At 40.1% G+C, this 21961-nt stretch overlaps 1 protein-coding gene across 11 annotated transcripts in view; it reads right to left on the reverse strand.

The window, feature by feature from the left end:
• setd5 (SET domain containing 5) overlaps window positions 1–21961 on the reverse strand; it is a 159949-nt gene that overhangs the window by 68629 nt on the left and 69359 nt on the right. For all 11 annotated transcript variants that reach the window (XM_060835435.1, XM_060835434.1, XM_060835433.1 and 8 more), the window contains 5 exons: window positions 13182–13287; window positions 8750–8961; window positions 8239–8297; window positions 7283–7470; window positions 2311–2349 (listed from right to left, as the gene is read on the reverse strand). In XM_060835435.1, coding sequence (XP_060691418.1) covers window positions 2311–2349; window positions 7283–7470; window positions 8239–8297; window positions 8750–8961; window positions 13182–13287 — 604 coding nt within the window. The remainder of the gene's footprint in view (window positions 1–2310; window positions 2350–7282; window positions 7471–8238; window positions 8298–8749; window positions 8962–13181; window positions 13288–21961) is intronic.

The raw sequence follows: 21961 nt of genomic DNA on the forward strand, positions 1-21961 counted from the left end.
AGTAAAAGAATGGGAAATTAGACTTTCGATTCCCATAGTCTAATCTCAATCACTTAAGTCAACTGAATAAATAACTCAAGTAAACTGCCTACTTCCCTTTCTAATCTCAGTTACACAAAGAAACCAAACAGACTTATGCATTTTTGCAGAGCTGGCTCAAAACCTGCGTTGGCAAAACCGAGTAGGACAGGATCTCTGCACTCTCTGGTATAACATTATATATATTTTGATTGCAAAGCTCTTGTAAAACCAAGGCAAAGAACATCCTGACATATTTGTGGACTTCAAAATGGACAAAATAAGACAATAAGTAATGTTTAGCCTCCAAGTTTTACGTTTTAGAAGTCTGATGACTGTGAAACAAAACAAAGGCAGAAGGTTGGAAGCTTCACAATTGCGAAGCTGGGAGATACTTTTTGAGCGATAATTGTTGATAGCATATTGAGCCGTTTGCAAAACAAACTGGAGAAAGAATAATTATAATTTTCAACTTAAAATTTGAGAAACTTTTCAAAACAAAATACAACTTTATAGATCTGATGACTGTTTCATTTTAAAGTCAAAAGTAGGGTGCTGAAAAGCACAGCAGGTCAGGCAGCATCTGAGGAGCAGAAGAATCGACATTTTAGGCAAGAGCCCTTCATCAGGAAGGGCTCTTTCCCGAAACGTCGATTCTCCTCTTCCTCGGGTGCTGGCTGACCAGCCCTGCTTTTCCAGGACCCCATCCTTGACTCTGATTTCCAGCATCTGCAGTCCTCACTTTCTCCTGCTTCATTTTAAATCACTGTTTGGTCGTACAGAACTTGAGTATTGCTGAAAAGACATTTTATTGAAACTATTCACCATGTAGTCATCAAGGAACTTTGAAAGCATACAAATTCAAGGGGGAAACTAATATATTTACTTCATGAGAACAAAGTTCTGATTGGTCGGCAAGTGAACTTGGATTTGTCGGCAAGTGAACTCGGATTTGTCGAAGCATTATTAATAAAGCATGGCTCTGGAAAAGACACCACAGGTCAGGTAGCTTCTCAGGAGCAAGAGAGTCGGAATGTCAGTATAACCCTTCTTTAGGAGTGGGGAGGGGAAAGGGAGCTGAGAAATAAATAGGGGAGGGGCTAGGGGAAAGGTAGCTGGGATGGTGATAGGTGAGCGAAGGTAATGGCGATAGGTTGGTGGGAAGTGTGGGAAAGTCCTCACTTTCTCCTTTGTAGAGGCATTGCCATGGAGAATGCACCCATTAATACTGACTGACAGTTAACAGCCAGATCTTGTTAAATTTTAAACCAAACAGGTTGGCTCTGATTTTTCAGAACATTGCCCTGAGAAATAAACCAGCAAATTGTGTTGATTCGAAACAAGTGTGGTGTGTGTGTACATTATTTCTGGCTACAAAGATTATCATTACACATATATTCCAGTGCATGTAAGTATGCCACATTGTAAGCCCAACTGAAAATGTTAATCTATTACTAACGTAAAAGCCCATACATTTAGGATTACCCAGCAAAGATTGTCTAATTGCAAAATCACTTCTAATGATAGATACTGTGTTGTGAGATTTGCAAGTGAGGTAGGTTGGATACAGTCAGCATCTTGCATGTTGCAAACAGCCAAAGGGACATCAGACAGCTTGCATACCATGCACTGCAATTCAGATCTCAATTGAGGACTCAAGTTGTTGTGTAATTGTGTGCACTGGAAGCTATATATGTTAATACATAGGGCACTGTTCTTTGCAGGCAGAATATTGCACATCCATTGCCCCGCTTCCAACACCACAGGCATTCCTCAGGCAATGTCTGATCAATAAACAGTAAACCTGCTTGGAACAAAATTTAACAAGCCTGGTTATTGACTGCCAATCAGCATTAATCGTGCATTCCCCGTGACCATGCCTCTACCAGAGTCTACATGCCAATCTGCACACTTCTTTCATGCAGTATAAATGTTCATTTTTTTCCCTTGAATTTATATTCATACTAAATCAGTGCAAGATGCAAAAGCTTTGACATATGTATATTTTCTCAGCAACTCTTTAATTTACTTTTTTTCTAAACAATTGTCATGAGCTATCAAGGCTCGGGGCACAGGACAGTGTCAGTGGTTAAACTAAATTAAATCTAAAGCAGACAAAAAAAATTTGCAATTAAATAATTGTGTCCAATAGCTTTAAGTGGGAAGTGGTCCAGCCCATTAGAGCCCTATTGATGATTCAAAACTTCATCTGAAAATTGCTGCATACATTAGTCAAAATTTCAACAGACTAAAAGGAAATCAAACACAGTAAAGTTATTACTCTTTCCTTACCTTCATTCTCATGGATCTTCTGGACCCTTCTCGAAAAGCCTGCAGATAACAAAATATTAGAAAATTATTTTGCAATAATGTAAACAGCCTATCAACTCTGCCCAGTGTCACTTAAGACCCCTTATCCAGGAACACTTTCCAAAATAAAAGAAAATTACAATACTGCAGACAAGCTAGAATCAACCAAACCTGCTTAAATGAGTGATCATACATTTTAGGTCTCAACTCTATTACTAATAGAACTTTTGATGGAAATATAAGAACAGCTGTATTTATATGCTGTATGATCCCTCACAGACAAATAACCACCTCTTAAATATATAAATTGCTGTTATGTAATCAACATGGCGGTGAATGAAGCAAGTTCCGTACAGTTTCTTATTTGATCTTAGTATAATATTTTTTGTTTTCAACAAATAAATTGTCGTACTTAGTACAGGAAGGGGAACAATCTGCTCATCGCTATCTTCCATCACCACTATGAGTCTCAATGCACCCAATGTCCATTCAGTAGATACAGCTGATTATGACTAATCCAGAGTAGGTATTTCCTTTTACTGCACAGTAAAAGCTAAATCTACACACAGTGAATCTTACATGATATGTCCAAAATTTGATTGGGAATGATTTGTTTTCAAATGCTGCCATACAGTGGGATTCCCCTGCAAATACTTATAAAAAAAGATGTGCTGGTTAGGCCAATTAGCCATGGGAACCGCAGGATTATGGGGATGGTGTAGAGAAATGGGTTTGGCTGGGATGCTCTTTGGAGGACCGATGGGCCAAATGGCCTGCTTCCACACTATAAGGATTCTATGATTCTAACTATTGAAAGAAATACTGTCATAGTTTTTTTTGTGTGAGACTAAAGCTATAAAAAATGACATGAACAGAACAGAACACAGAATTGAGAGACACAGTAGGGCTTAATTCCACATGAACTCAAATTTTCAGATCTCGGAAAATCTGTTTCCCAACCTTTTAGGGCTGCACAGGTAGAATCACTAAGTAACTACAAACAACAAGGAAGCCATTTAGCCAATGGCATCCACTCTGGATGGCTGAAGGAGCAGATCATGTGGCAAAACCTTTTTTACATCCTTCCTGGAGCTCTGCAGTTTTCCTGTTCAGATAATAAACTAATTCCATCTTGAATGTTTTGAACATGCCTCCAACAGATGTTCAGGCAGTGCATTTCAGATCCTAACCACCCACTCTTCGGGGAAAAACATTGCTCCTGTCACCACTGCTGCTTTTTCTTGTTACCTTAAATTGGAGTGCTCTGGTTCATACTCTATTCTCATGGGAAATATTTTCCCTACCTACTGTATCCAGACCCTTATAATTTTGGATCCATTAAGTCTCTTCTGAATCTTCCTTTCTCCAAACTTTGTTTTTTTTTAAAACTGTTTCTCTGTAGTCTTCCTACCATAATGAATCACTTTCGATTTCCCTGTATTAAATTTCATTTGCCACTTGTCACTTATCTGTCCATTCCAATAAATTTTCTACATACTTTGAAACTCTGCACTATCCTCCTTAAAACTGACACTACATTCAAGTTCTGTATTGTCGGTAAATTGTGAAATTGTGCCAAATATATTTTGGTCTTGGACATTAATCAATTTCAGGAAAAGCATGGGTTTTGGCGCCAAATCCTAGAGAATACAACTATAAACTTTCCTCCAGTCTTAAAGTCATCCATTAACCACTAAATTCTGTTTCTTATCACGCATCTATTTGGTATTCAGAGTCATACAGCACAGAAACAGACCCTTCAGTCCAACCAGTCCATGCCAAACAAATTCTATAAGATATAACTTTGTTCGAATAATACAGAAGTCCATTTACACCACATCAGCATTACCTTCACAGATTTTCAATTAAATCATCAGAAAACTTTAGCAAATTAAATATGGTCAGCACAGTGGATCAGTGGTTAGCACAGTTGCCTCACAGGCCAATTCCAGCCTAGGGTGACTGTCTATATGGTGTTTCCATATTTTCCAAATGTTTGCCTTCCAGGTACTCCAGTTTCCTCATACATTCCAAAGATGTGCAGGTTAAGTGGATTTGCCATACTAAGTTGCCCAGAGTGTCCAGGGATGTGCAAGCTAGGCAAGTTAAGCATGGGATATACAGGGTTATAGAGATAAGTATGGAGGCTGATCTGGGTGGGACGGTTTTTGGAAGGTCAGTGTAGCCGAATGGCTTGCTTCTACATTGTAGGGATTCAATGAAATAAACATGATTTTCCCTAAACAAATCTGTTGTGGCTTTCCTTAATTAACCTGCATTTGTTCAAGTAACTATTCATTTTATCTTGAATTATCATTTCTTGAAGGGTTATGACAATTTCCTGTACACAATTTTTTTTAATGGAATAGAGTTCAAAGTATTGTGGATAACTGATTATTTTTTAAGAAAGGATGTTGAAACTATATTTTTTAAAACAAGGGATTTCTTGGAAGCTGCACTGTTCCAGATAATGTTGAGCTTATTGCTTGAATAGACTTCAAGGGAAGCACCCTTCTTTTCCCCTCTGGGCTTTATTACTGTTCCATTTGAACTGTATTTTGCAAGCTTAAATTTCAGCTGGGGAAGATGACAAAAGAAAAGAACTGCTCAGCCCATGACCCTTGAATCTGAAACAGCTTTATAGTGAATCCAATATGAAACCTGATTATCGTTATTGGATTGTGACTGGAAGACCTCTTGCTATGTGTTTCTGAGCATACTGTATTTGCCGAGTATCCTGAGACATCTGCCTCTGTTGGTGACATGCTCGAATATAAGATGGATAGTCACATGGACATTCCATGTCTTACCTTTTTCAATTCACTTCAAGAACTAAAATTTGTTAGACAAATAACTGTTTCTTCTAAGACTGAACTGCTGTAGATAGAACTTTGTTCTTTACGCTTCTCACGGTATGATTGAATATGTCTGGGCCTGTGCTTGGGGTTATTTAGAATCATGAGCACTTCCATTTCCAGATTACAAAATGTGCAGCAACCAATGCTGCATCATGTTGTCATAATATTTTTGAGAACAATTTTCACTTTATTAAAAAACCTAATTGATAGATCTTTATCTTCTAAATACAACATATATGATTGGTCATATTGGGAACAGGGTAAAACAGTTAAATTTTGATAAGAGTAAAGGCTTAGAGAAAAGCAATGTAACTCTTCCCAACTCTGTCTTAACAGAACCTTCACTATCACGGAGGTTAAACTTACTGGCATGCTGTTATCAAGCTTATTTTTATGTGCTTTTTGAACAGTGGTGTAAAGTTTCTAATTTGGGACCTCTGACACCAACCTAAAGTCTAAGAAAGACTGAAAAATTATGGCCAGTGCGTCCACAGTTTCCACTCTCATTTCCTTCAGCATCCTTGGATGCATCCCATTTCACCTGACATGGTGCCTTTCCAATACCTATCATTCCATATCTTTTGATTCTTACCCAATACCTTATCAATGTTAATACCTTCAAATGTTCAACTACTCCCTCTCCTTACAGACCTGTGAAACATCATCTTATTGGTAAGAACAGATGCAAAGCATTCACCTAATGCTTCAATCATGCCTCCATGCGTAAAACTTCTCTTTGGTCCCAACTAACCCCATCCTCCTTTTAGCACTCTTACTATTTATAGGCCTATAAAAGACTTTTCAATTACTATTTTACATTAACTGCCTTTCTTGCCCCTTTCTTTGCTTTTTCAATCTTCCTCTGAATCTTCAATATGTAGTCTGGTTCTCAACTGTATTATCCTGATGTATTCCTGATGAAGGGCTATTGCCCGAAACGTCGATTTTACTGCTCCTTGGCTGCTGCTTGAACTGCTGTGCTCTTCCAGAATCACTAATCCAGAATCTGGTTTCCAGCATCTGCAGTCATTGTTTTTACCCTGTATTATCCAGGTGACATTTGTCATTAAGCATACTTTTTCTTAATCCTTGCACCTTTTATTATGCAGGGAGCAGACTATTTTCTTCTGCCCTACCTTTCACCTTTGTGGGAATATACATTGACTGTGCTAAACTCTTTCTTCTTTAAGGTGGCCAATTTTTCTGTTAGACTTGCCTGCCAAACTTTGATCCAAATTTATCTAGTTCAAATCCAGGCATATCCCACTGGAGTTTGTTTACCCCAGTTAATTATTCTCACCCAGATTGGCTATGGAAAAGGTTAACGAACAATCTAAACATTCCAACTTAATTATCTCTATCCCGTAAATTCTCCCTGACTGGTATTTGGTCCAACTCATGACAAAGGCTCAGGTCTGAGTGTATTCTTTCACATTGGACTGGAAAATATATTGCGATAGAAAATTCCCTAAATATCCTTGAGGAAATCATACCCTTCTGTCTGCTTTACATCATTATTACTACTATTCTGGTCTACATTCCCTCACTGTAACTGCATTATAATTCTCATGCCTTACTGTAATTTCCTTGCAAACTTGTTTCTCAACATTATTCCAGCTGCGGGTGGCCTATGGACTGTGCTGAGCAATGTAGTTGCACCTTTCCTACACTAACCAAAAATTAAAGAACTGCAGATGTTAGAAATCTGAAACCCCTTTGTTTCACAGTTTTAATTCCTTAGTTCTAATATATTTTGTCCTCGAGTCCTTTAAAACATTTTCTCTCTCAAGCAATGCAATATTCCTCTTCATTGATAAAGCCATTCCTTCTCCTTTCCTAACTTTTCAGAACACCAGCAATATTCAATATCCTGTCAAGCCCTTTTTGAGGGAGATCTCTGCTATAGCTGTATTATATTTTGATAATCTCAACTTTAAAGCTTATACTGACAGTTATAAAATTATATTTTGCACTATTCTCTGAAGATGAACATTTGGGAATATAAAGTCCAAGTTGCAGCAATGGACATTATAAAGTCTTCGAAAGATAAAATTCCATTAGCACTCCATATGCAGATGCTTCCTTTGAATATCTACCTTGATTTTTTTGGTTTTGGGGGCATTTCTTGCTTTTTCTGTGCTTCTCTTTCTCTTCTTGGCCTTGGCTCTCTTTACTCGGTTGACTGTAAGTGTGATGCTGGTGGGTGTGTGCTGTGTCGCGGTGTATGACACCGTTGATGGTGAGACTTCTTCATCCCCACTCTCAGTTGCACTGCTATCTCCACCTGTGGGGAAAGACGATTTCACTCATAAATTTGTTAAACAAATGGAATGAATTTCCTGGGAGATGTGTCTGCTCCAGTGCTTTAACTTCAGCTGCAAATTCAAGAAATTCACTACAAAACATTCAATAACTCAGTGCATCAAATATACTGTATCAATTTGCTGCAGCAAATACTGCAAAGTGCAATTGTTACTTTTACAAATAAGCTTTCCCTTCTCTATTTTAATAGCAGGTATTTAGCAGTAATATATGAAGAATAAACTGTAGTTTGTAAATTGTTACACAAAGTACAAGAAATGGCACATGGTGGATCAATGCACTCTACTTGCTCATGAATGACAATCTCCAAACTGAACGAGTAACAATTTTAACAGCACTGCAAGCTTCTTAAGTGAACAATAGTTAAATATTGAATGAATAAATGACATCAGTCTGCTTTTGAATTGTATAAAATCATTTGAAATGAGATGAGTCCTTTTAAAAAAAAGTGTTGTTGCACAGGAGTTACTACACTCAGCAGTTGCAAAGATTGATACCTTTTTTGGACACCTCATGGCTACTGCATTTGTTCTACATTTTCTCACAGAATGGTGCCCCAGTATTACTTCCTAGGAAGTAGTTTTGAAATCACTGGTATCACTTTAAAACAAATATCTATATATAGTGAAACAAACTGATTAAATATTCCTGACAAATCACGGTGACTATACTCCATGCAAATAATAAAATGGAACAGAAAGAAGTATCCAAATAAATATTTTCTCCTTACCAGACACATTCTCCTGCTTCCTGCGCTGCAGTCTGATGACCTTCCGCCTGTCCAGCCCCCTGTGAAAATCAACACAGATTACAACACAATGAATTACTGATTATCAAACCTATAACCAAGACTTTTAAATCAGTATTGACTCAGCTTCTCTCAAAGGATTAGGACATATCATTCGGATATTTAGTGTTTTACTGCTCCATAAAAAGTAAATTATAAAAGAAACCATTAAGTACTACCATAATTTGCTTTAAGAAATATCACTAGTGGCATTAGTTTTTCATTTTTTTAAATGCAATTATAATCTCAACACAGAGTCTGCTTCATGTTATTTATAAACATACTATCAACTAATGGCAAACAATCATAAAACAGCTGTAAATCTGTCTTTTATGATTTTTTATTTCTTGGGAGATGCTCCTTCAGTGAACAAAAACCTTGGAGTTCATGCCAAAGCACTGAACCTACTATGCCTGTTCAAAAATTCCCTTAGATGTCTAGTGCCACTTCATACCTGCAATTTTCACAAGCGATAATAAAACCATCCTGAGTTAAACTACAATGGCACCAGGGAATGTTCTCTTCCTCAGATGAACTGTCACTATCTTCAGAATTATCATCATATCGCTGGCAACGTAGTCTATTAAGCTCTACTCGGGCAATGATGGTCTGTGGAGGTGGTGAAGCTGGGGGTGTTGGAGGAGGCGGAGCACCATAGTTGTGGTCCTTTAAATAAAAGGAAAGGTCATGAATACACAAAATAAGTAACATAGAATAAAAGAAAACACAAAGAAGTATTGAAGCAAACAGCTTTGGAACAGTTGGCTTTTCATTTCATTAATTTTTTTTATTTCTGTAACATTACAATCTCACTTCGTATTTGCACAAAATAGTCAATATAAAATACTATTCAACTGCTTTTCAATTCACTTTCTCACTTAAAACAATTTTTTAAAGAAACAATGATCATACATTGGATTTTGACATAAGCCATGCCTGAAATCACTCTGTCCAAGTCCAAACTGCAATTTTATCCAAGCCAAAGAGTATTATGTTTATATGAAAGGAGAGCCGGTCGTATTCTTTATTTTAATTTCAACTGCAGGGACATCACGTTAAAGATGAGCTTGAAACATTTCTCAGACAAATCTAAAAGTTTAAGGACTTAATATAAATGGTAAAACATATACAGTTCTGTCTTGATTTAAAGTTTGACAGAAAGCTAAACATTACTACCTGTCTCCAAACCTTGAAATTAACTGAATGTGCAGCAGTGCAGGAGGCAGCATGATTGCATCAATGTTCACATATCTCCAATTCTAACTGGAACATAGCATCTGATTTTGCTTCCTTGCTTTTTGATTTCTGTACACCCCCTCAATTTTAGAGAGAATGCTCATTTAGCTTCCTTCTTTGTTGTGGTTCTGTTCACCGAGCTGGGAATTTGTGTTGCTGACGTTTTGTCCCCTGTCTAGGTGACATCCTCAGTGCTTGGGAGCCTCCTGTGAAGCGCTTCTGTGATGTTTCCTCCGGCATTTATAGTGGTTTGTCTCTGCCGCTTCCGGTTGTCAGTTCCAGCTGTCCGCTGCAGTGGTTGGTATATTGGGTCCAGGTTGATGTGTTTGTTGATAGAATCTGTGGATGAGTGCCATGCCTCTAGGAATTCCCTGCCTGTTCTCTGTTTGGCTTGTCCTATAATAGTCGTGTTGTCCCAGTCGAATTCATATTGCTTGTCATCTGCGCGTGTGGCTACTAAGGATAGCTGGTCGTGTCGTTTCGTGGCTAGTTGGTGTTCATGGATGTGGATCTTTAGCTGCCGCTTTGTCAGCTAACAGGAAGACAGCTAACGATCCGCATCCATGAACACCAACTAGCCACAAAATGACACGACCAGCTATCCTTAGTAGCCACACACGCAGATGACAAGCAACATGAATTCGACTGGGACAACACAACTATTATAGGGCAAGCCAAACAGAGAACAGCCAGGGAACTCCTAGAGGCATGGCATTCATCCACAGATTCTATCAACAAACACATCGACCTGGACCCAATATACCGGCCACTGCAGCGCACAGCTGGAACTGACAACCGGAAGCGGCAGAGACAAACCACTATAAATGCCGGAGGAAACATCACAGAAGCGCTTCACAGGAGGCTCCCAAGCACTGAGGATGTCACCTAGATAGGGGACAAAATGTTTGCAACACAAATTCCCAGCTCGGCGAACAGAACCACAACAACGAGCACCCAAGCTACAAATCTTCTCCCAAACTTTGAGCTTCCTTCTTTCCTCATCATTTTCTGAGTATAAGCAGTGGCACTGACTGCAACAGCCACTTGTAACTGAGACAAGTATGTGAACTCTTCTTCAGAGTATGACTGATTAGCCTCAGCCAATACTGCACCAGTAGGAAAACTACATCCAAGAGGAAAACTTCCTGGTGCACCACTATAAAGTACATTATTAACTACTATTAGACTATACTAGTTGTAAAAGCAAACACATTGCACATGTTAACTACTTGGAATGCAGCATTAAATTCACTTGCAACATGTGACCGGCTCTCCTTTCATATAAACATAGCATTTTAACCATGATAGTTCTCATTAAACAATGTTAATGCTCATATACAGGAAGCAATAGCTTCTTCTTTTCCTTAGAGCAGACACAAATTGCATGTTCAGATTAAAAGATTTGGTATCTTGAGAGGCACACACAAACAAAGATTCAAGAAAGAAGTGCAAACAGTTTGCTTCCTTGGGAAGAAAGCAACCATTAAACTACACAACTTTACAATAGCAAAGAAGTCTCCTAGTATTGTGCTTGAGTAGAGAACTAATGAAGATAGATTCTGAATGTGTATAACACCCGGAAAGCAATCAACCATTTGTGGCAGAAAGGAACTGCTGTATGGACATAGCCAGTGACAAGTAAATAATGTGAACATAAAAACAGAAAATGCTGGAAATATTCAACCAGTCTTGTAACACCATGCAAAGTCAGAAATTGGGCTGGATTCTCATCTTCTAATGGAAGCAGGAACATGTTGGAGAGAGTAAAATATTTATTTTTTGACTGCAAATTCTGGAATCCAGTCATTCTTTGTATAGTCTATTCAATGGTTAGGAAAACCATAACTGCAAACCTTGTAAGCACCTCTTCTCACATTCTGGTCGATATTGTGAGCACCAGGAAATTTGAATTTCCTTCTTCATATTGTGTGCATGCGTGCATGTGTGTGAGCACACATGTGCATTGGCAGAAGATTTAGAGCATCTTAAATAAGGTTCGAGAGCCTGTAACCAATGACAGAAGCCTGCTGAGAATTCTAGGATATTCTGATAGCTGTGTGTCAATTGTGTGTCGCAAAATTAGGTGCTGCATTAAAATGTACATTTTCACATCAATAATATCCTGAGGTGTGCTGATAGCTGACAGTGACTGAGGGTCAAGAAACAATGTCTGGGCTATCCTAGCAAACCAAGATTGGCCTTTACACAGCCCCCTTGACACCTGCATATCTTGGAAACTGCCTCAGGACTCAGAAAACCTAAACCATGCTCATCCATGCCTTCAGAAGAGAGAAATATGGCAGATATGGGCAAAAGTGTCAGGCTTGGGATTTGAAAATTGGGAAACTGCTCATCTTGCATTTTCAGGACTTAGCATAAATATCAATCTCAGAGTTTACATTTCAAGTTGTGATCTTTCATCAGAAACTTTCTTGGCACCTTGCAATGGAAGGCAGCAAACACAATTTAACGTATAATTGCAGGTTTTAAGATTGACAAATTTCAAACAATCATAACCGTTTATCCTGCATGAAAAAGGGTGCTTTATTGTTTGGCAATATTGTTTTTGATTAGTTGAGACATTTCCATAGACAAAGTAACAGGGAACAATAGATTTCTGAAGCAACCAAGTGATTTTAAAAAGATGCAAAAGTATTGCTTTTGTTGCAGAGAACACATCCCAGCATATGATACATGTCTGAGCCACACGACAAGTTTGACTGATTACCTTAAATTAACTAAATTACTTCAAAAGAACAAATCTGGATTTTTCTTTTTTAAAGATGACCCTGTCCACTGAGGTGCTGCTTTTAATGTCTGTGAACCTTAATTCCCAAATCCTCGCGCTCTTCCATGTCACTTAGTTTTATTTCCCCTCACTTGAAGTACAGTTATTTTCCTTTCATCAACACGTACTATATTCAGGTTAGTAACAACTAATTTGGTTAGACACATTGTTGTTCATTTTACACGATAAATATCCATTTGCAATTTTCTTTTGATCATCAGAATTATTTACTATGCCTCATATTTCAGTAGCATCAACAAATTAGAATAATATTCCTTCTATGTGTCCATCCAAATCACTGAAATGCACAGTAAACGGAAGCAATTCTAAAACAGAACCCTGTGGAGCACTTCTACCTAATACTAATCACTTTGGGATATTTCCGTCAATTCATAATCCTCATTGCCTCCCTTTCAAGTACTTTTTAATCCTATTTTCTATCTTTCCTTAATTCACACCCTTTAATCTTGTACAACAATTCTAGTTTCCACTGGCTGTTTCACGTATCACGCTCTGGGATACATATGTTCATCTCACTGATTAGGAAGTGATGTCCTTTCATGGCTGTGTATCTTTTTTCCCTCTTTGAAATCAATTGCATGGTAAAACTTAAATGGATTTAATATGGGATCCTCCTGATGTAAATGATCACCAAAATGTTTTGTGAATTTACCTGCTGAACCTCGAATGGTTTGACCATGTGTGCCCTGCACACGTGACCCCAGGGACATTTTGGAGCCACACTGCTCAGTGCTGAAGGTGTTGCTTTAAGGCCTGAATGAAGGTAGAATGTTTACACTGTTTTGTACTTCAGACGGGCATTTAATTGTCATCCAGACAGAAACAGAATTTGCTTACTTACAGCATATGGCAGACCTCTATACCCATGATGTTGTGCAGTCCCATAGTTGTGATTTGAGTAGCTGTTCTTCTCAGCAACTGCAGGGCTAGCTTCCACCAACTCTGGGCTAAAACAATAAAAGCAAAGTCAAAATATCATTTGTTTGCAATGTTTCCTGTGCAGCTTCAAAAGTTTTGTTTTCCTTATTGGAACTTAATCCTATAGACATCAAATGAAGCTTTCACTTTCCCCTAGCCTTGCTGCCATTGTTCAGAACATTATACCTTCTCTCCCAAGGAATCTCTCTAACCAAGGCATCAGGAGGAAAAAATAGGATTTGTAAAGTGTGGCCAATAAAGTATGTTTCTTTATATTTACTCACAGGACATGGGCACTGCTGGTACTAAGGGCAGCGTTTATTTTCCACCCATAACTAGTCTTAGAATGTGGCAATGAGCTGCTTTCTTGACCAAGCATGGAGTGGTTCAAGACAAAATGGAGAAGGGGAGTGGGAAAAGATGGTTTTGGGGAGGAATGAGAGAGAGAGAGAGAGAGAGAGAGAGAGAGAGAAAGCAATTTTCAGAGTCAAGTTGACTTGAGAACTCTTGAAAAATAATAGCCAGAATCCGATTCCAGAGTTCCCAACCAAACTCAGGTTTTCCTATTTTAACCAGGGCCTTTTTAAAAGTGCACTCTGGATCAGGTCACAATCCTATACCTGACACTCCCAACCTGGACAGCTCCACTGTGAAGCTTGCCATAGCCTACTCCTCTACAATTTAAACAACTATGTATCATTGTCGTGCATATGAGAATCTTTTGGAAGATAAAACTTGTTCCCCATACTAGAGTGTGTCCTGCAAATAACTCCTCAGGGCTTCTATCTCAACCTAAGACCATAGGACATAGGGAGTAGAAGTAAGACCATTTGGCTCATTGGGTCCACTCTACCATTTAATCATGGCTGATGGGCATTTCAACTCCACTTACCCATATTCTCCTGTAGCCCTTAATTCCTTGAGAGATCAAAATTTTATCAATCTCTGCCTTGAAGACATTCAACGTCCCGATCTCCACTGCACTCAGTGGCAATGAATTCCACAGGCTTACCACTCTGGCTGAAGAAATGTCTCCACGGATCCTAGTCTCCCCGCCTGACAGAAACAACTTCCCAACATCCACCCTTTTAAGCCATGCATTATCTTGTGAGTCTCTATTAGATCTTCCCTCAACCTTCTAAACTCTAATAAATACAATCCCAGGATCGTCAGCCATTCATCGTATGTTAGGCCTACCATTCCAGGGATCATCTATGTGAATCTCTGCTGGACATGCTCCAGTGCCTATGTCCTTCCTGAGGTGTGTGACCCAAAATTGTACACAGTATTCTAAATGGGACCTTAATAGAGAGTTATAAAGTCTCAGAAGCACATTGCTGCTTTTATATTCCAACCCTCGAGATAAATGACAGCATTACATTCGCTTTCTTAATCACAGACTCAACCCTGCAAGTTAACCTTTAGAGAATCCTGGACTAGCACTCCCAAATCCCCTTGTACCACAGCTTTATGAATTTTCTCACTGTTTAGAAAATAGACCATGCCTGTACTCTTTTTTCTGAAGTGCAAGACCTCACGTTTGCTCATGTTTAATTTCATCAGCTATTTCCTAAAACCTGTCTAAATCTTTCTGCAGCTCCCCACCTCCTCAGTACTACCTGTCTGCCCACCTAACTTCATATCATCAGCAAATTTCACCAGAATGCCTCCAGTCCCTTCCTCCAGATCATTAATATATAAAGCGAACAGCTGCGGCCCCAACACAGAACCGTGTGGGACACCATTTGTCTGCTGCTGCCATTCCAAAGAAGAACCTTTTATCCCAACTCTCTGACTTCTGTCAGACAGCCAATCCTCAACTCATGACAGTAGCTCACCTCGAACAGCATGGGCCCTCACCTTACTCAGCAACCTCCCATGAGGCACCTTATCAAAGGCTTTTTGGAAGTCTAGATAGATAATATCCACTGGGTTTCCCTGGTCTAACCTACTTGTTACCACTTCAAAAGAATTTTAACAGGTTTGTCAGGCACAACCTTCCCTTACTAAATGCATGGTGAGTTGCTCTAATCCAACCCTGCACTTCCAAGAATTTAGAAATTTCATGCTCAACGATGGATTCGAGAATTTTACCAACAACCGAGGTTAGTCTAATCGGCCTATAATTTTCCATCTTCTGTCTTGATCCTTTATTGAACAAGGAGGTTACAACAGCGATTTTCCAACCATCTGGGACTTTGACTCCAGTGGCTTTTGAAAGACCACAACTAATGCCTCTGCTATTTTCTCAGTCAGCTCTCTCAGAACTCTAGGATGTAGTCCATCGTGGCCAGGAGATTTATCAATTTTTAGACATTTTCGCTTTTACAGCATTTTCTCTTTTGTAATGCCTACTATACTCAACACTGTCTCCTGACTCTCCATAATTGTTGGGATATTGCTCACGCCTTCCACCGTGAAGGCTGATACAAAGTACTTATTAAGTTCTTCAGCTATTTCCTCATTTCCCATCACTAGTCTTCCAGCATCAAGTTGGAGCAGCCCAATCTCTACTTTTGCCTCTCGTTTGTTTCTTATGATTGAAAAAAACTTTTACTATCATTTCTAAATTACTGGCTAACCTATCTTCATATTTGAGCCTCTCCTTCCTTATTTCTCTCTTTGTTATCCTCCATTTGTTAGTGTAGCCTTCCCAATCTTCTGATTTCCCAGTACTCTTGGCCACTTTATAGGCTGTCTCTTTCTCTTTGATACATTTCCTGACTTCCTTTGTCAGCCATGGTTATCTTTCTTTTCTTTGGGATGAACCTCTATACCGTCCTCAATTACACCCAGAAACTCCAGGCATTGTGCTCTACTGTTTTGCCCACTAGGCTTTGCTTCCAGTCGATATTCGTCAGTTCCTCGGTCATGCCCCTGTAATTACCTTTATTTACCTGTCACATCATTACATCCGATTTTGCCATCTCTCTTTCAAACTGCAGACTGAACTCTGCCATATTATGATCGCTGCCTCCTAACTGCTCCCTTACTTTAAGAGTTTTTATAAAATCTGGCTCATTACATAGCACTAAGTCCAGAATAGCCTGCTCCCTTGTGGGCTCCATCACAAGCTGTTCCAAAAAGCCATCCCGTAAGCATTCCATGAACTCCCTTTCTTTGGACCGGCAACATTATTCAACCAACCCACCTGCATATTGAAGTCCCCCATGATCACCAATTAGAAATATAGCTTTATAATTGGATTAATTCATATCTTTTCACTTGTTAAAACCAATATACTTAAAAATAATTGTGTCTTGAATCTTCTATTGGGCTGCAACTATTCAGATATTTTAAACATTCAACCCACTCTCCAACATAAAAGGAAGGAAACAGTCTGAAAACCAGTGAAGACCATACAAAAAAAAGTGAAACCTTAGCAGTGATCAGTCAGCCAAAGCTGCTAAACAAGTTAGGGCCCAAATGCTTCAAAACAGTAAAGATTGTCTGGGTTTTTAATATATAATAAAGCTTGTTTGAGAGCCGAGACAGCCATTGTTGATTGATATCTGTTTGTGATCTTGATTAATTTCACATTGCTTTTCAGATATAGAAACTTTTAGTGGGTTGCAGTGAATCAAGTCTTTCTTTTCTAAAAGAAACATTAGAAGTATTATCAAAGTTTTTTTTTAAAAATACATCCAACTGCGCAATAGTGTCAAAGGCCCAGACCCTCCATCACAACAGACAGCAATCTGACTCAATCATCACATCAACTGACAAGTAATTCCCAGGGAAATAAATGTCACAAAGTACTTGCTGGACCTTTATTATTATTGGGACAAAAAAGACACCTCTCTCTCTCTCCTTTCCTAAAGATTTGGTATGCACCAACTTCACCAATCGCACATTCTGCCCCTTCAGGAGCAGCAAAATAAGGAGAGAGGAACTTGTGACTGGGGGAGCTGGAGAAGCCAGTTTCAAAAAGACAGAATCTGTGACTGGAGCAGTAGCTTTGCCTTTCCTATGCTGGCTGCTCCGCAATCGTAACTTTGCAATCAGTTCCCACACTCGCTGACTGCAGAGCTGCGATTTTTAAAAAATCCCAATAGGAAGGCTGGAAAAGATATTTAAAGAGGTAGATTTATGAGATATGGAAGTCAGAAATCTGCCAAATAACCAAAATTTCTCGACCCTGTGTTGATTCAACTGAGTGGCCTGCTACAGCATTGCAGAAAGTGGTTAGAAGTCAACCACATCTCGTGTGAATCTGGAATCACACAAAGGCCACACTGGGTAAGGATGGCAGATTTGCTTTTCTAAAGGACATTAGTGAACCAGATGGTTTTTTTTTTAAAGACTGCAATCCAGAGGTTTTGTAGCCACTGTTAATCACACTGTCTTTACTACAGGTTGATTTAATTCAATGAAGGAATGGGGAACTGTTAGCTTAGTGGTATTATCGCTCGATTATTGATCCAGAAACTCAGCTAAGATTCTGAGGGCCTGAGTTCAAATCCCACCACAGCAGGTGGTGAAAATTTAATTCAATAGAAAATATCTGGAATTACAAGTCTACGAAACCATTGCCAATGTCAAAAAAACCCATCTGGCTCACTAGCCCTCCCTAAGGGAAGGAAATCTGCCGTCCTCATCTGGTCTGGCCAACACTTAATTCCAGACACACAGATGTGGTTGACTCTCAAATGCCTTCTGAAGTGGCCTTGCAGAAAAATGCCACTCAGTTATCTCTTTGTCTCAACAAAGAAATTAAATCAGAAGGACCACCTGGCATTGACAATGGCAAAAACAGACCTGTCGAACATGCAAAGTCCTCCTTACCAACATCTGTGGGTGACTTCCCAAACTAGGTGAGACATCTCACCAACTATTTAAGCCTGACATATTCATACTCAGAGAATCATAACTTACAGGTATGTCCCAGACAAAAGATATAAGGTGTCATCAACCGTCCTAACAAGCAGGACCTGCTCAGTGATGCCCAATTTGGTTCTTCCAGGGCCACTCAGCTCCTGACCTCATTGCAACCTTGGTTCAAACAAAAGCACTGAAATCCAGATGCAAGGTGAGAGTGACAGCCTTTGACATCAAGAAGTTCTTGTAAAACCACAATTAGTGGGAATCAGGTGGCAAACTCTCTGCTGGTTAAAGTCATACTTGACACTTGTGAAGATGGTTGCGCTTGTTGGAGGAGGTCTGTCATCTCAGCTCCAGGACGTCTCTGCAGGCGTGTGCTAAGGGCAATGTACTAAGCCAAACCACCTTCACTGCTTTGTCAGTGATCTTCCCTCCATTATAAGGTCAGGAGTGGAGATGTTTACCAGTAATTGCACAATGTTCAGTGTCATTTGCTCTGAAACAGGCTTGGGCTGAAAAATAGCAAGTAACAAGTAACGTTTGCACCACATAAATGCCAGGTAATGATAATTTCCAATAGGAGATGATCTAATCACCACTCCATCACATTCATTTACCATCACTAAATTCCCATTTATCATTATCCTGGGGGATAACCATTGTCCAGAAACTGAACTGGACCTGCCACATAAAAACAAGCGTCTGGAAAGGCAGGTTAGAAGCTAGAATACTATGGCAAGTAACCTCCTGACTCCCCAAAATATGTCCACCATCTACAAGGTACAACTCAGGAATGTGATGGAATACTCCCCACTTGCATGGATGGGTGCAGTTTCAACAACACTCACTGTCCCTGGATCAAAATTCTGGAATACCCCCCCCCCCAATAGCATCGTGGGTCAACCTACAGCAGGTGGACTGCAGTTATTCAAGAAGGCAGCTCAGTACCACCTTGTTAAAAGCAACTAGGGACAGGCAATAAATGCCAGCTAGCCAACGACGCAAATGTCCCACAAATAAATTTTAAAAATTTAAACTCTCCAGCTGTAGTCGTGCATTTGAACTCACATGCCTGCATCTAACTTACTAGTCCAGTAACACAACTATTATGCTACTGTATCCCTTATTAATAATACTGGAAGTGTTTTGTGTGGCTCAGTATTAGACCTCTTGCATCAGAGTAGTCTCTCATCTCAGTGTGTCAAAGATGCCAGCTTAAAAATGATATTAAGCAACATTGTTAATTTAGATGAATGCAATAAAACTCTTCTAAAAAAAAGCAGGGGAGTTCTCCTAGCACCTTGGCCAATATAGGGCAGCAATATGGCTCAGTAATTATCAATGTTGCCTCACAGCGGCAGGGACCTAGGTTCGATTCCCGCTTCGGGTGACTGTCTGTATGGAGTCTACACATTCTCCCCGCGTCTGCATGGGTTTCCTCAGAGTACTCCAATTTCCTCCCACAGTCCAAAGATGTGCAGGGGAGGTGAATTGGCTATGCTAAATTGCCCATAATGTTGAGGGACGTGTAAGTTAGGTGTATTAGTCAGCGGTAAATATAGGGATGGGGGAATGGTTCTGGGTGGGTAATGCTTCGGACAGTTGGTGTGGACTTGCTAGGCCGAAGAGAGTGTTTCTACACTGTCGGGATTCTATGAATATTTATCAATTAACTAACACTGCTCCTAAATGATTATCTGGAAACTAATTGCGTGCAAGTTGCTTGTCATATTTTCCCAAGTTACAACTGCATCTGTGCTTCAAAGTACTCTAATAAAAACTGAAAAAACTGCGGAAACAAAAACAGAAGTTGCTGGAAAAGCTCAGCAGGTCTGGCAGCATCTGTGAAGAGAAATCAAAGTTAACATTTCGTGTCTAGTGACCGTTGCTCAGAAGATAGGATAGAGGAGAGGGTAAGGAGTAAACGATTGGTGGGTAGAGAACCCAAAGAGAGAAGAGCAGCTGGACAGGCAAAGGAGCGGATAACAGTCTTGCTAGGAGAGAGAATTGCTGTTAAAGGAGACTGTTAGTGGCTAACAATAGGTAGTGTGCTGTAACGGCAGACTATGTGCAAACAAGGCTTAGTGTGTGGGGTAGGGGGCTAGGATATGGGAGAATTCAGGCATCAAAATGATTGAACTCATTATTGAATCCAGAGGGTTGTAGGGTCCCCAAGCAGAAAATAAGGTGTTGTTCTTCCAGCTTGCTCTGAGCTTCACTGGAGCACTGCAGCATGCCTGAGACAGAGATGTTGGCCAGGGAACATGGTGGTATGCTAAAGTGGCAGGCAACTGGAAGCCCATGGTCTTTTTTTTTTAAAAACAGGCAAAACATAGATTTGGTTACCTTAATTTCTCTGTCCCCGCTCACCCAATCCAACCTACCTCCCTCCAAACTGATTGCACTCCGTGCACCTAGATCCAACTTGACTTTGTTATGAAGCTGCTGGTAAGGGTAGTGCTGTTGTAGACTGGCATACTGACCTCTACATTGTTGAGGCTGAGCGCCAACTCTCAGATACCTCCTATCTTCTCCTGGACCATGGCCCCACCGTGACACATCAGGCCGTTGTATCAACTATGGTCACTGACCTCATTTCATCCAGTGATCTCCAACTCACTGCCTCCAAACTTATAGAAGCAAGCTGAGCAGGACTGGGGAACTACTTCCTCCCAAAAATCCACGAACAGGGCTGTCTGGGCAGACCCATTGTTTCAACCTGCTCCTGCCACAAAGAATCTCTCTCTCTTCCTACCTTGACTCAGTCTTTTCTCCCCTTGTCCAGTCCCAGCCTGCATACATCCATGATTCCTTTCAGTCTTGAGAGTTTTGGAATTTCCAGTTTGCAGGCTCCAGCTGCCTCCTCTTTACCATGCACATGCAATCCCTTTACTTGTCCATCTCCTTCCAGGATGGTCTCAAGGATCTCCACTTCCTGCCAGAGCAAAGGCCTGACTGTCCCCACCCAACACCACCTCCTCCACTTGGCTGAGTTTGTCCTCACTCTGAACAACTTATCTTTTAACTCCACTCATGTTCTTCAGGTCAGGAGGGTGGCCATGGATCCCAGTTGTGCCAGTTTCTTAGCGGGGTATGTAGAACATTCCTTGTTCCAATCCTATTCTGGCTCCCATCCACAACTCTTGCAATATTGGCACTGCTTCCCTCTCTCATCCATAATTGGACAAGTTCATGCATTTTGCTTCCAATTTCCTCCCCACCTTCATTTTCATCTGTCGTCTGACTCCTCCCTTCACCTTCTTGACATCTCTGTTTCTATTTCTGGGAATAGATTGGCCACTAATATCTACTATAAGCCCAGTGACTCCCACAGCTATCTGGACTATATATCCTCGCATTCTGTTCCCTGGCCAACATCTTTGTCTCAGACTTGCTACAATGTTCCAGATTCAAGTTCAATAATTTTAAGGCCTGAACTCTCCCATGTCCTAGCTCCCTACCCTACACACCAGGCCTTGTTTTCACATAGTGTGCCATTACAGTACATACTACCTATTGTTAGCCACTAACAGTCTCCTTTACCAGCAATTCACCTGCCTAGCAAGACCATTATCCACTCCTTTGTCTGTCTAACTGTTGTTCTCTCTCTTTGGGCTCTATCCCTAGCTATCATTTACTCTTTACTCCCTCACCCTGCCCTCCCAACCTATCTTCTGCATATAAACTAATATGTTCCTAGCTACTATCAGTTCTGAGGAAGGGTCAGCAGACCCGAAACATGAACTTTCATTTCTCTTCACAAATACTCCCAGACCTGCTGAGCTTTTCCAGCAACTTGTGTTTTTGTTTGTTTCTATCCTAGTCTAATCCTGAAGAAGGGCTTATGCCTGAAACGTCGATTCTCCTGTTCCTTTGATGCTG

Source organism: Hemiscyllium ocellatum, chromosome 14 (genome assembly GCF_020745735.1).
Source record: "Hemiscyllium ocellatum isolate sHemOce1 chromosome 14, sHemOce1.pat.X.cur, whole genome shotgun sequence".
In the NCBI taxonomy this organism is placed as follows: domain Eukaryota; kingdom Metazoa; phylum Chordata; class Chondrichthyes; order Orectolobiformes; family Hemiscylliidae; genus Hemiscyllium; species Hemiscyllium ocellatum.